This window comes from Sceloporus undulatus, chromosome 2, assembly GCF_019175285.1.
Source record: "Sceloporus undulatus isolate JIND9_A2432 ecotype Alabama chromosome 2, SceUnd_v1.1, whole genome shotgun sequence".
NCBI lineage: Eukaryota > Metazoa > Chordata > Lepidosauria > Squamata > Phrynosomatidae > Sceloporus > Sceloporus undulatus.
In genome coordinates, this window is record NC_056523.1 from 82,030,162 (window position 1) to 82,042,754 (window position 12,593).

Consider the following 12,593-nt stretch of genomic DNA (forward strand, 5'->3'; position numbering starts at 1 on the left):
TATTATTATTATTATTATTATTATTATTATTATTATTATTATTATTATTATTTCTTGCCCTTGTATCCAGCCTGTAGTGTGAGACGAAAGTCAATGGCTGGGACCAGACTGCAGCTTTGCAGACATCCTCTAAGGGCACTCCACTGAGAAAAGCAGAGGATGCCGCTACTGCCTGGTAGAGTGTGCTCAAATTCGAGTGGGACTAGTCTTCCCTGAGAGTTCATAGGCTAAATGAATGGTAGCAGTCACCCATTTTGACAACCGCTGAGCAGTGACAGGGAATCCAAGCTTCATATCTGAGTAACAAACAAACCGTCTCTCAGAACATCTTGAACCCAAAGTCCAGTTGACATATAATGTGAGCGCCCATCAGATGTCGAGCGAATACAAAAAGTGCTTGGTAACAGTGGTCAGGTTCAGAGCCATGGTAGGTAGAACAATATCCTGGCTCAGATGGAATGAAGATAACACCTAGGGCAGGAAGATGATGTGCTGTTGAAGAACAACTTTATCCTTATGGAAACGAAGGTAAGGCTGGTCCACACAAAGCACACAAAGTTCTTCCAGGTGAGAAGCCTGAGGTCAGCTGTGAATATGGGCTCAAAGGGTTGTGTGGAAAGCTGTGCAAGGACCAATTCCAGACTCCAAGCCAGCATTGTTACCGGAGCAGGAGGATGGGGTGGTGAGGGGAAATGGCCTCCTCCTGTCCAGTGGCTACTTTTTGTGCTCCCTAGAGGCTGGATTGGTGCCGCAGCATGTGGTTGCTGCAGCACCAATCCAGCCATTAAAGGGGCATCTGTCTAAGCCCTTATAGTTTCAAAGGTACTATAAGATCCCTTTACATAATGATTTTCCAGATTAATATGGGTATGTTTTTGAAATCTAATATTGTGGGTTTGTGATTAGGTCCTAAAACATAACCTTCAATATCATTTCTGTTTCCATATACAAATACAGAACTGGTGGAGAGGATCCAAATGCATCTGAGGTAGTGGACTTAAGTCTACAAAAGCTCATATTGCTAAATTCTTTCTTTAGTTGGTCTTAAAGGTGCTACAAGAACTTTCTACTGACTAGTGGAGAGGGCTTACTCTTCTTTTACCTTTACAAAAATAAATAAATACTGTAGTAAGATGAGTCCTGTTTCATATTTTTCTGAATGTATCTTACATCAGTTGGACGTGATTTCAAAAAACTATGTGCCTCAAAACAAGCTCAAGAATTACACTGAATATATGTTGTGTACAAAATATTTGCTGTGTGTGTTTTATGCACTATCTGCTCACCTTATTATTCCATTGCTTTTTAAACTTAATAAAGCTTTGTAAGAGATAATGTTTTAATAGGGCTATTTATTCACAATTACAACATATAATATGAAATAACAACTATATTAATAGCAAACATTTTGCTAATATGAAGGGTGCAGTTTATGGAAATAGGCTGCCATGGGGTACACAAGTGAAAGAAGGTTGGGAACCATTGCTGTATAGCTAAATCAACTCAAATCCCACTCAGACTCTCTCCCTGTCCCTTTTTTTTTAAATGCCTGCAAGAGTTGTTTTTTGATTACTACTCCCAGAATCCTCAAGCCCACATGGCTACTGCCTGACTATGCTGATGGGGTATTTTGGAAAGCTATCATTCAAAGGAGTAACTTTTCCAAGCTCTAGACAGACAAATAAATATATACAAGGTATTGTTCATTGCTTGCATGGTGTCTCATCCAGTCTGAACAGATGAGACTGCAGGTCTGGCCTGTATATGAAAGTTTTTTTAATCCTTGCTAGTCTTGGATATTTTGTTCTCTGTCTTTCCTGCCTCCATTTCACAAGTGCATGTAAGGTGCAAACATACAGATTCACTCATATATATCCTTAACTATTGGGCTGCGTTCTTCTCTCCCCATCAGAAATAGAATGTATCACAAAGTAACAGAAAAATATAGAAGGAGGCAGCTAGTGAACAATCAATGACAACTATATTATTCATTATGAAATCTGCTATATCTGTTACTTTGGTCTATGTGTGGGGTTTGAGACTGATAAAGCTGGGTAGGGGGGGGAAAAGAGTGCTACAGGCCACTAAGGCTCAGGTTTCTATTCTTAACAGTAAAAGAAGTACAGTACAGAGAATGGATCTTTACTTGTAAGAAGAGATTAGTATCAGTTCATTTTAAATGCACCCTGAAGCCTTTGCAAGCTGCATCAGGACACTAGTGACTATTACAGCTCCAGATCAGACCTCTAAAAGGTTTAAGTGGGGAACACATAGAATGTGGAAAGGGGAGCTATGGGGGGAACACATGTAAAAAGCAGAGGCTTGGGAAATGGATTAAATCTTGAAAGGAGTTAGAGCCAGCTAGGAAGAGAGAAATGGAGATCTCAACAAGGCTTTGGAAATGGAGAATGTGGAAAGAATTTGAAGAGAAGTGTTATTTTGTTTGAAACCTAGATGTAGTGCACTGTCTATGGAACCAGTATAAGGTTAGATGTTAATTTCTTATACTATAAATCTTTACTGTTACATTTTGCACCTCTTGACATTCTACATGGATGTTTGGATGTTTTAATTTATTTTTTTATTATTATTATTTTAATTTTTTTATTGTTTAAAAAAGAACAAACATCTTGAGGACAGAGATACATTAGATACATTAAACACATATTAAACAAAACACTAAAACATCACAACCTTAACTTCATGTAGTAGTCCTTGATATATTAGTTCTTCCCTATCTTAACTGCTAAATCCATATCCTTGACATTAAATTGGTTCTCCTGATTCTGCAAATTAACAAACTAGCAGTAGACCTTCTCTAATTATTTAATTTTTATATCTTCTTGTTGATTTACAAACAAATTAATATCTTATTCTCATATTTGTTATTGCTAAAACTTAAAGATTGGCTTACCAAGAAAAATATATCTCGATCAATTGTAGTATCTTACAACCTACCATACGATCTCTATGTTTTCTTAATATTTTCTTTCTTTTTCATACATCTTTCATTTAAATTAGCTCAGATTCCATCCTGTGTTTTTACCATACTCTTTCAAACACTTCCAATCATTCTCAACCTCTTTAGGGGATTCATTCTTCATTATTTTGGTAAGTATGCCCGTATCCATGTTTTCTCTTAATTTAATCAACCATTCCTCGTTGGTTGGGGTTTGGGGTTTCTTCCAGTATGTCGCGTATAGTATTCTTGCAGATGTCACCATATACAGTATAATTTTTTTGTATTCCTCAGTCTTTTTATTGGGCACTATTCCAATCATATTAAGTAAAAATAATTCTGGTTTTAATGGTATTTCGACTTGTAAGATCTCGTTCATCATTTGTTGTATCCTCTTCCAATATTCTTTAGCCATGTGGCATGTCCACCAACAGTGATAGTGGTTTCCTTCAGTCGTGTCGCATTTCCAGCAGTTTCTCTTTCCAGATTTATAAATCAGATTTATTTTTGTTGGGGTCATATACCAATGATATAACATCTTAAAATAATTTTCTTTCAAGTTTTGACATAGGGTAAATTTGTTGGTATCTTTCCATGATTTTTCCCAAGTTTCAAGCTGAATCGTTCTTCCGATGTCAATTGCCCATCGTACCATTGTATGTTTGACTACTTCTTGTTCCAGGTCTATTTTTTTCAATATTTTGTAGAATTTAGCTATGTGCGCCTTGTCCTTTTTAATAAAGATATCATCCAATTTGTTGTTGCTTTTTGATAGTCCAAATTCTCTGTAATCTTTCTTGAATTGCAATGTCAGTTGATTGTATACAAACCAATTTATTTTTGGTAGCTCATTCTGAATTTGAGTCATAGATTTCATGCTGTATTCGTTATTGCATCCTTTGTTTAATATATCTTTATACTTTATCCATTTCTCGTTTTTTGTTTTTGTTCTGTATAAAAAAGCTTCTTGTGGAGATACCTACAGTGGTATTTCTTTATAGAATTGATTTTTTATCTTACTCCAAACTTTAAGTAAGGACCGTCTCACAAAATGATGATCAAAATTTTTTATCCATTTTCAGTTTGTTATACCACATATATCCGTGAAATCCATAGCGTAAATTATAACCTTCTAAGCTTAATAGACGTTCGTTGTCCAGTCTTATCCATTCTTCTATCCAGTTTAAACATGAGGAGTAATATGAGGAGTTTGGATGTTTTAATTTAATAATTAATAAGGAAGAGCAGTCACATTCAGCATATGCACCTGTCCAATATAGTGATCATTCTGAGACCTAAATACCAGATTCAGGGATCATAAGGGTAAAAAGGCAAGGTGAGTGATAGAAGCACATGAGTCAAAACTACAGGGGATATGTCATATAGGTGTTCTGTTTTTTGTTTTACATATCAGAAATATAAAAGCCGCTGCAAAGCAGTAAAGAACAGGAGAGGAAGAAGAAAATGATTGGCCATGTGCTTCACAACCATAATACACATGACTAACTCCCAGAACATGACAGAACTCTTGGAACACGGTGGGAAACTAGTGGGCTAGCTAGGGGTCAGCAGTTGAGTTAGAGGACAGCTGTTCAGCTGAGGGCCATGTTGGTCCCCCAGGGACCCCCATTTCCAAAATCTTAGATTTCTTTGCCCCCAAATGTCTTAACACCCCCAAGGGGTAAGAGGCAATTTTCCCACAATTTGCGCCTCTGAACAATTTTATCTCAACTTCCATGTGATGTCCTGTCCCAAAAAAAGGGTCTCCCTTGGGAAACAATCCAGAGGCAAAAATATGGCCAAATTGTCCCCACACCTCAGGTTTGAGAACAAAACAGCTAGATAGATAGATAGATAGAATTTAAAATTGGGGGCCCAGAGCTGGAAAATTGAGGGCCACAAAAATGGCCCTAGCAGTCACATGCAGTCCATGGGCCACACCTTCCCCAGATCTGCTTTAGCATACCTAATCATCAGGGACGTAGCCAAGGGGGGGGGTCGTGGGGTCCGGACCCCCCCTTCCATTAGAAAAATGAATGGTACGTGCTGCTGCGCTACCTCATCCAAGCCCCATTACAATGGTGGCACTTAGTCTGGACCCCCCCCCCCTTCCTAAAATCCTGGCTACATCCCTGTAATCATACCAAACTAAGGCCCTTATCACATGAGGGGTTTTGCAGCTCAGATCCAGAGTCACTCCTGGTCCAGCCATGCGAATTCACATTATAACGTGATGTATTATCACACCTGGTTGCTTTCTATGAGGGATTGTTCCGAGGTGGATCCACAGTGAATCCGCAGTGACTCCTCATTTTTGTGAATTCGGTAACAGGTGAATTCAGAAAAATTATTTCCAAGCTCACTTCGATTTCAATCCGAATTGGTCTGGTGTGGAATGCAACTTTGCTTCCATCCTGATACACCCCCCCCAAACCTTCAAGGTCCCACATTTCCCATGATGCCATGCTGCAATTTTGCCCCATTTGCTTCTGGTACTCCCCCCCACACACACACACACACACTTCCATTGCTGCTGAGGGGAAATGCAGTTGTTTCTGATGCTGCTGGGGAAAGGGCAGAGAGCTACTGGGGAATGAATGTATTTACGTTTTAACATGGACAGGAGACATGCTGGCGAGGAGGGGGAAAGCAACTGTTTCTGATGCCGCTGGGGAAGGCTGCTTGTGTGGCTGTGAAAACAGACCATATCTCCCATAGAAAGGGTGCTTGTGTGCATGGGAAAATGGACCATATCTCCCATAGAAAAGGGTGCTTGTGTGCATGGAAAAACGGACCATATCTCCCATAGAAAAGGGTGCATGTGTGCATGGAAAAATGTACTAGAAAGCCCAGAAAAAGAGTGCTTGTTTGGGTGCCAAATCAGACTCTAAAGCCCATAGAACATTAAGCTGTCATTCACATGAGGCTAACATTCATGTGAAAGTGGAACCAGGAAGTGGCCCCCTTCTTCACCCCGGAAGCTTAAAAGGTCTTGATGCGTTCAGACCCCCAATGAGCATGCGCAAGGGTGCCAATTCAAATAGTTGAATCCGCATGGTATGTACTGGTGTGGTAATTCAATCTGCACCCACACCGCTTTGACTCAGGAATCACCACAATTGCGTTCTTCACATGAGGTAATACATCACGTGAATTGCCTTGGATTTGAACTGACTCAGTTTCACCATCGCTACGGAAGCGCCACAGAAGGGCTTCACATTGCAGCTCCAGTTTCACGTGTGCTAAGGCTCATTGACAACCTCCTCACATGCTGTTCTGTATTATGCCCATTAATGGCTACTCTTACAGAAGATAAAGCAGCTGTTGGCCTTCTGTTCACTGCAATAAAGGGTCTGTTCTGCCATTAGTTATCGGTCTCCTCTCCACCTTTCCCTATAAACATGTTTGGAATTGCTTACAATGAACTGTAGGGATTTTCACTAGCACTAGTCACATTTATGCAGCCAATCCATGGCTAGTTGTTATAGCCCAGCATCTTGCTGTTCACCTCATTCACAGAAATTAATAAGCAGGAGCTGTAGCAGCAGCTTTGAATTGCAGGAACAAACCCGATATGATCTCTATTACACAGGCTAATCCCAGCAAGCCACCTCATTGACTTTCAAGTCAGCTCTGTAGCATCCTTAATAGGGAGGCAAGCTGTTTTAGGGCAGGAAGCAGCCACTGCAAACCCTTTCAGTTCCAAAGCTCCTCTGTTATGCAGACAGCAGCTTGCTAAGAAACAGAGACACATTTAAGCACTAATAGTTGAAGTTAGAGAGTTAACCTAGCAAAAGAGGGATCCCTGTTGAGATGCAAATGGACTTTAAATTTCCTAGATTTTGAAAATCTCCCTATTGTCACATGGCCAGAAGAAGGAAGAGCCTGCCTGTAAAATATATCCTTCCCAGCATACCATATTTACTAAGGATAGAAACAACATGCAGGTGTTTGACTAACATCTCCAATTGTTTTTTCCCTCCCCTTTGGTTTGTAACATCTCACCTGATTAAGAAGCCCATGGAGCTTTGAAAGCTTGCAAAAGTATATGGTACATTTCAGTTGGCCAATAAAGGCATCACTGACAGACTGTTGTTTGGACTTGTTAAATGGTCAACACAGCTACCCCAGCAAGTGAAACCAGATGAAGGATTAACTATGTGGTGGCAAATCTGTGAGCAGCAGGGACTCCAAGTAAGCTGCTGGTTGGTTCCTCATTTCAATCCAGTTGTCCTTACAGAACTGTTTCAGATCAGGGATATTTAAGGATGGATGTGAAAGAAGAAATCCCATCTTTTAAAAGGGCCTACTCAAGGTCTAGATTAAATCTTCATCACAAAGTTTTAGTGGACAAAATGAATTGTTCATGCAAAGAAGTCCTGAAATGTCCCTGAGCTGAAACAGTTCTGTAAGGCAACTGGCTTGAAATTCAGAAGCAAGGAACCAACTAACAGTAATAGGGATGCTTACTTGGGAGTCATTGCTGTTCAAGAATGTCTTGAATCTAAAGTCTCATACTTTTTCCACACATAGATATTGGCTACTGAAACAGATGTGGATAAATAAATATTGAAAATATATCTCTTAGGAGCAAAGCAGATGTCCAGGAAGGAGAGACCTCCTGCTGCTTGGGCTGCAATCAGGCTGGGACCACAGTGACCGCTGGCTGTGGTCCCAAGCTGCACCACCCAGGACATGGTTTAAAATGGCTCTTAGTTAATCTGGCTCTTTGGACCAGAGGGCAGCATCAGACCAGTTCCCAGTCACTTTGGGGCATGCATCATGTAAACACCATACCCCCAAAGCAGCAGGCAGCTACTTCATTTAGCCTGTGTGTTTCTGACCATGATTGTGTGCCATTCGTTGAATTAGATTAGGTATTGCTTTTTTTTTTTTTTTTTAGGATTACAGGGCCAGATTAAAATCTAATAACATGTTAGGCTCAAACTATTACAGGGTACAGACCATCCCTTTGGGGCAGCCTGCACCCGCCCCTTTCTGCAGAGGATTGGGGCAAGGGCATACCATCCCTCCAGTCCTTCTGCCTTGGTCCTGGCCTCAGAGGGAGAGAATAACCACTAGACCTCATCCCCTTTCCCACCACCAGTCCCTTCTCCTTTTGTGTTGTGTCTTTTAGATTGTAAGACTGAGGGCAGGGAACCATCTAATTAAAAATAATAATTGTAAGTCACTCTGATAGCCTTTAGGGCTGATGGGTGGGGTATAAAAACCATAAATAAATCTGGCACTTTTCCAGGCCACGGAGAAGCAGCAAAATGCCGCTTCCCCATGGCCTGGAAAAGGGGTGTCCTTGGGGCTTCATGCCCCTGGACACTCCAGGAGCCAGAGCCATGGGAGAAAGGAGCCACTCTGCCCCTTTCTCCCTGGCGTCATTCCTGCAGCCGTTTGGTGGCTGTGGGAAAGAGGTGCCCTCCCAGAAAGAGCTCTGTTTCAGAGCTCTGTAAGTGGCCTGGGGCAGCACAAACACATCACGCCCGCGCCGCACCATTTGGACATGGCGCATGCATGATGTCATAATGGCGGTGCCCATGTACACATGCCGCTGCCAGCACATATTAGGGTTAGAGAGTATGTACATGATGCACGCTCCCTAACCCTAATACTGGCGCTGGTACGCCGCTTTTTGGCAGTCTGTACCATGCCTATGTGACAGTGTTAAGGGGTTCACACACTTTTCCTCACCACTATATGCTTGTATCAGGATGGACAACTTTTGCCCCTATAGGTGTCACTGGATTGCAACTCCTATCTATCTTACATGGCATAGCCAATGGTGAACGATGGTGGAAGCTGCAGTCAAACAGCTGAAAGGTCACAGATTATCCGCTCCTGCCCACTTGCCCTTAAGTCCAGGCAAGCCATGGAGGGATACAACTGTGGTGGAAAGATGAGAACAGCAGTGAAGAGGGAAAGGCATGTGAAGAAATTTAATTGGCTGCCCAGTTACCAAGGAGTTCTCATTTTCCCACCTGGACACTTGGGGGAATGGTAATTGTGTCTAGCCTTTCTCCGTTCACCAGGCTACAAAGGCTCACAAAGCTTCTGCTCTTAGTGTGTTTTCCTGAGGGTAAAGGAAGTCCAGAAAAGGCTAAGAGAACAAAAATTTGCCCCATATATAAATGGTTTTCCCAAAACTCTAATCCAGGCCAAAGACAGAAAGCATTTAGTTGCAACACTTTAATACTGACAGCAGATATAAAGAATATTTCGATTATAACCATCTCCAGACATCTGGTACCCCAAGAGATCTTGCGAATGGTAAAGCTCCATGCTGGCTACTTCACACTACAAACTTGTTCTTCATGAGAGAACCACTCTTGGTAGCTGTGTCAGCATGGGCCTGATAACCAATCACCACTTTTGAAGATAAGCCCAGGCGCTCCTTGTATATACGCCTGGAAAAGAGAACATGTATGTACTGTTTTGTGAGTGGCAGGTTTATCTCAGCTTGTTCCTTCTCTGTCTCGACCACTATATACTTAACCTCCCCTCCCAATGAAGACCTCATCATCAAAGCTTCAGGAAACCTCCACAAACCCATGCCATGTGTATCTGGCTCTGTTCATATATGAAGGCTTCAAACTCTTTAAAGAAACCCATGAAATTCCACTTGTTACATATTCTGGATCTAACTTACAGAAGGTTGGAATTAGATCTCCTACAAATTTTTCAACATCTCACAACAAAAAACATGGTCAGGTACCCAATATGAATGACTCCATCCCGGTTCTCTGCCTCCCGGGTCCAGATAGCAATTTTGTCCCCTTTGGCACGTATGTTGATGACTGCTCCACAGACATCGTCACTATAGTCACTGAACATTTCTCCAATCAGGCACAGCAGCTAAAAAAAAGTGACAAGAAAAAAGTTGTGAAGTTTATATAGAAACATATGTCAGTAATTGCATGATGTACTATAGCTATGTAAAGTCCTCCTTATCTACAATAATGATCTACACCACATGAATAAGGACCTGAATGAGTATCTTAACTCAAGTCCACCAATTACCAGAGGAGGAAGGGAGATAGGAGAAATAATGACCAATTAACCCACATTACATTTCCAGAACTTGGAAAAAATTATGTTGTTGGCCAGGCTAGCCAAATAGAGGGATCCTGGGAGCAGTAATTAAAAAAAAAAACAGCATTTTTGTCCATTGTGAAGTCAAAGGCTTTCATGGCCAGCATCCATAGTTTTTGTGGTTTTTTTGGGCTATGTGGCTGTGTTCTAGAAGAGTTTTTTTCCTGACATTTCACCAGCACCTGTGGCTGGCATCTTCAGAGAATGCTGGCATGTAAGTGAGTGGGGTATATATACATGGTGTGACCTATGGTTGGAAGGAAGTGATTATTTGTCTATTTAATTAGTGATCTGTTGTCTCTTGGGAAATCCCTGACCCTTCTGATGTCTTAGCTGGATGGGAAGAGAAAAGGGCTACCAAACCCAGAAAAACTGTAAGGAGTGAAGACAAACAAACCACCCAAAGGGAAGGTATTTTTTACCATACATCAAAGGAGTCACAGACAGAATAGAGAAACTGGTGAGAAAACGCAACCTACAAACAACCTACAAACTGACCAAGAAAATCCAGCAAATGCTGCACTCAGCGAAGGGGAGACCATCTCATGGATGCAGGAGTTTATTGCATAACATGCAGCTGTGGACAAGTCTGTATAGGGATCACTAAACGCAGTGTTTAAAAACAAATCAAGGAACATGAGAGACACTGCAGACTGGGCCAGCCAGAAACATAAGCAGTAGCAGAACATGTTGTAAACCATCCTGGGCATAAAATGCTATTTTAAAACAGTGAAATTCTGGACATGCCAACAATTATTTGATCAAGATGCACAGGGAAGCCACTGAATCCACAAACACCTGGACAACTTCAACAAGAAAGAAGAAACCCTTAAAGTAAACAAGGTGTGGCTACCAGCCCTCAAAAACACCAAAATCAAAAACTCAAAATTTGCAAATAAATACCACTCAGTGTCAAGGGATTCCCAGCAGACAATGGATCACTATTTAAATAGACACCCTGAGGCCTTGCCATTCAATACAGACCAACACAGACATCAACATGTCAACCACTTCCTTCCAACCAAAGGCATGGTTGGCATGGAAGTCTATATATACCCCACTCACTTCCATGCCAGCATTATCTGAAGATGCCAGCCACAGATGTTGGTGAAACATCAGGAAAAAACTCTTCTAGAACATGGCCACATAGTATGAATAACCCACAAAAAACTACAATTTTGGCCATGTCTGGATGTTTCCTCCTCTCTCTACCTCATGCCATCATGTCATTCTCAATAAGCTATCATGGCCTCAGTTGCTGAAGAGGAGGACAACTTGGAGAAAATAAAAGAAATCTCAGGCCCAGGACAGACATTACACTGAAATCTAGGAAAATACCACATTTTAGAATGAAGAAAGGCACAAGTGCATAACAGCAGTCTGGTTACTTACAGTCTCCAACCAGAATCGGTCAAGTTCTGTATGCCGTTGCTGCTTGGCCAGTGTGATGAGCCAACGACCACCATGCTTATTCCAGTTATCTTCCCACATCGGTTCAATGCCATCCTGCTCAGAAAAAGTCAAAGAGACAAGAATTGCTTGTCACTTCATTACATGTAAGTTACTCATTTTCTTCTATGACATGATGTTACAGATTAATTAATTAATTAATTTGTTTTATTTATATACCTCTATTCCAAAGATCATAGCGGTGAACAGCAAGTAAGCTAATTAGCAAGTAAGCTAATTTGCCCCCAACAGTCTGGGTACTCATTTTAGCGACCTCGGAAGGATGCAAGCCTGAGTCGAGCTTGGGCCCTTTTGCTGGTCTTGAACTCGCAACCTTGTGGTTTTGAGTGAATGGCTGCAGTACAGGCATTTAACCACTGCGCCACCAGGGCGCATTCTTATTTTTTTGAGCCAGTTTCCCTGCAAGCTGTGGGACTTGGAGCATATGGGAAAATGCAGACAATGAGCGATTTTTTCACTACAGGCTGAGTAAATCTTTGTTGCTCACCTTCCCACAGGAGACTTACATTGTGCACAAATAAATAGAAATTGTGCATGCCAAAATTACTGTGGCAATTTTAACATTAGTACGATCCATCTACCTTCAAGAGGCAGCATTAGAAAAAAAAAATCATCAGTAATGTGTTAAAAGTGGGACAGGACTTACCTTGAAAAGGGAGTAGTCACAGCCAGATGTCAATTTGCTGGCCAACTGGATATGGCTGTACAGCCTGCCACCTCAATGAAAGGAGACAGATATATCAGGATTTAAACTGAGCAAATAGCCTATGGTTCCCAACAGAAATGTAGGGTATTACACAGAAATATACCCAAAGCAAATGACCTTCCCTGGAAAACATTGTTAGAACTATTTTGCACTAAATACAGACACCTTCCACTTGCTGCAAATATCTTAACCAATTATATGTTGAGCCAGAATGGCATAATGGTTTGCACATTGGACTATGACTCTGGAGTCTAGGGGTTGAATCCCTGCTTGGTCATGTAAACTCAGTGGTTTACCTTGGGCAAGTCACACTCTCTCAACCTTAGAGGCAAAGAAAAGTACAGTAAACCCCTTCTG

The 12,593-nt window shown here is 41.3% G+C and overlaps 2 protein-coding genes across 3 annotated transcripts in view; both read right to left on the reverse strand.

Annotated features, from left to right (window-relative positions):
- TSPAN17 (tetraspanin 17) overlaps positions 1 to 9,708 on the reverse strand; it is a 52,588-nt gene extending 42,880 nt beyond the window's left edge. Inside the window, exon 1 of the mRNA XM_042451852.1 lies at positions 9,684 to 9,708. The gene's annotated coding sequence lies outside the window, so the exon portion shown is untranslated. The remainder of the gene's footprint in view (positions 1 to 9,683) is intronic.
- The window catches only part of EIF4E1B (eukaryotic translation initiation factor 4E family member 1B), a 28,177-nt gene continuing 24,739 nt past the window's right edge, over positions 9,156 to 12,593 (reverse strand). For both annotated transcript variants that reach the window (XM_042451856.1, XM_042451857.1), the window contains exons 4-7: positions 12,177 to 12,240; positions 11,453 to 11,566; positions 9,684 to 9,823; positions 9,156 to 9,375 (exon numbers count right to left, since the gene is read on the reverse strand). In XM_042451856.1, coding sequence (XP_042307790.1) covers positions 9,261 to 9,375; positions 9,684 to 9,823; positions 11,453 to 11,566; positions 12,177 to 12,240 — 433 coding nt within the window. In that variant the 3' untranslated portion in view covers positions 9,156 to 9,260. The remainder of the gene's footprint in view (positions 9,376 to 9,683; positions 9,824 to 11,452; positions 11,567 to 12,176; positions 12,241 to 12,593) is intronic.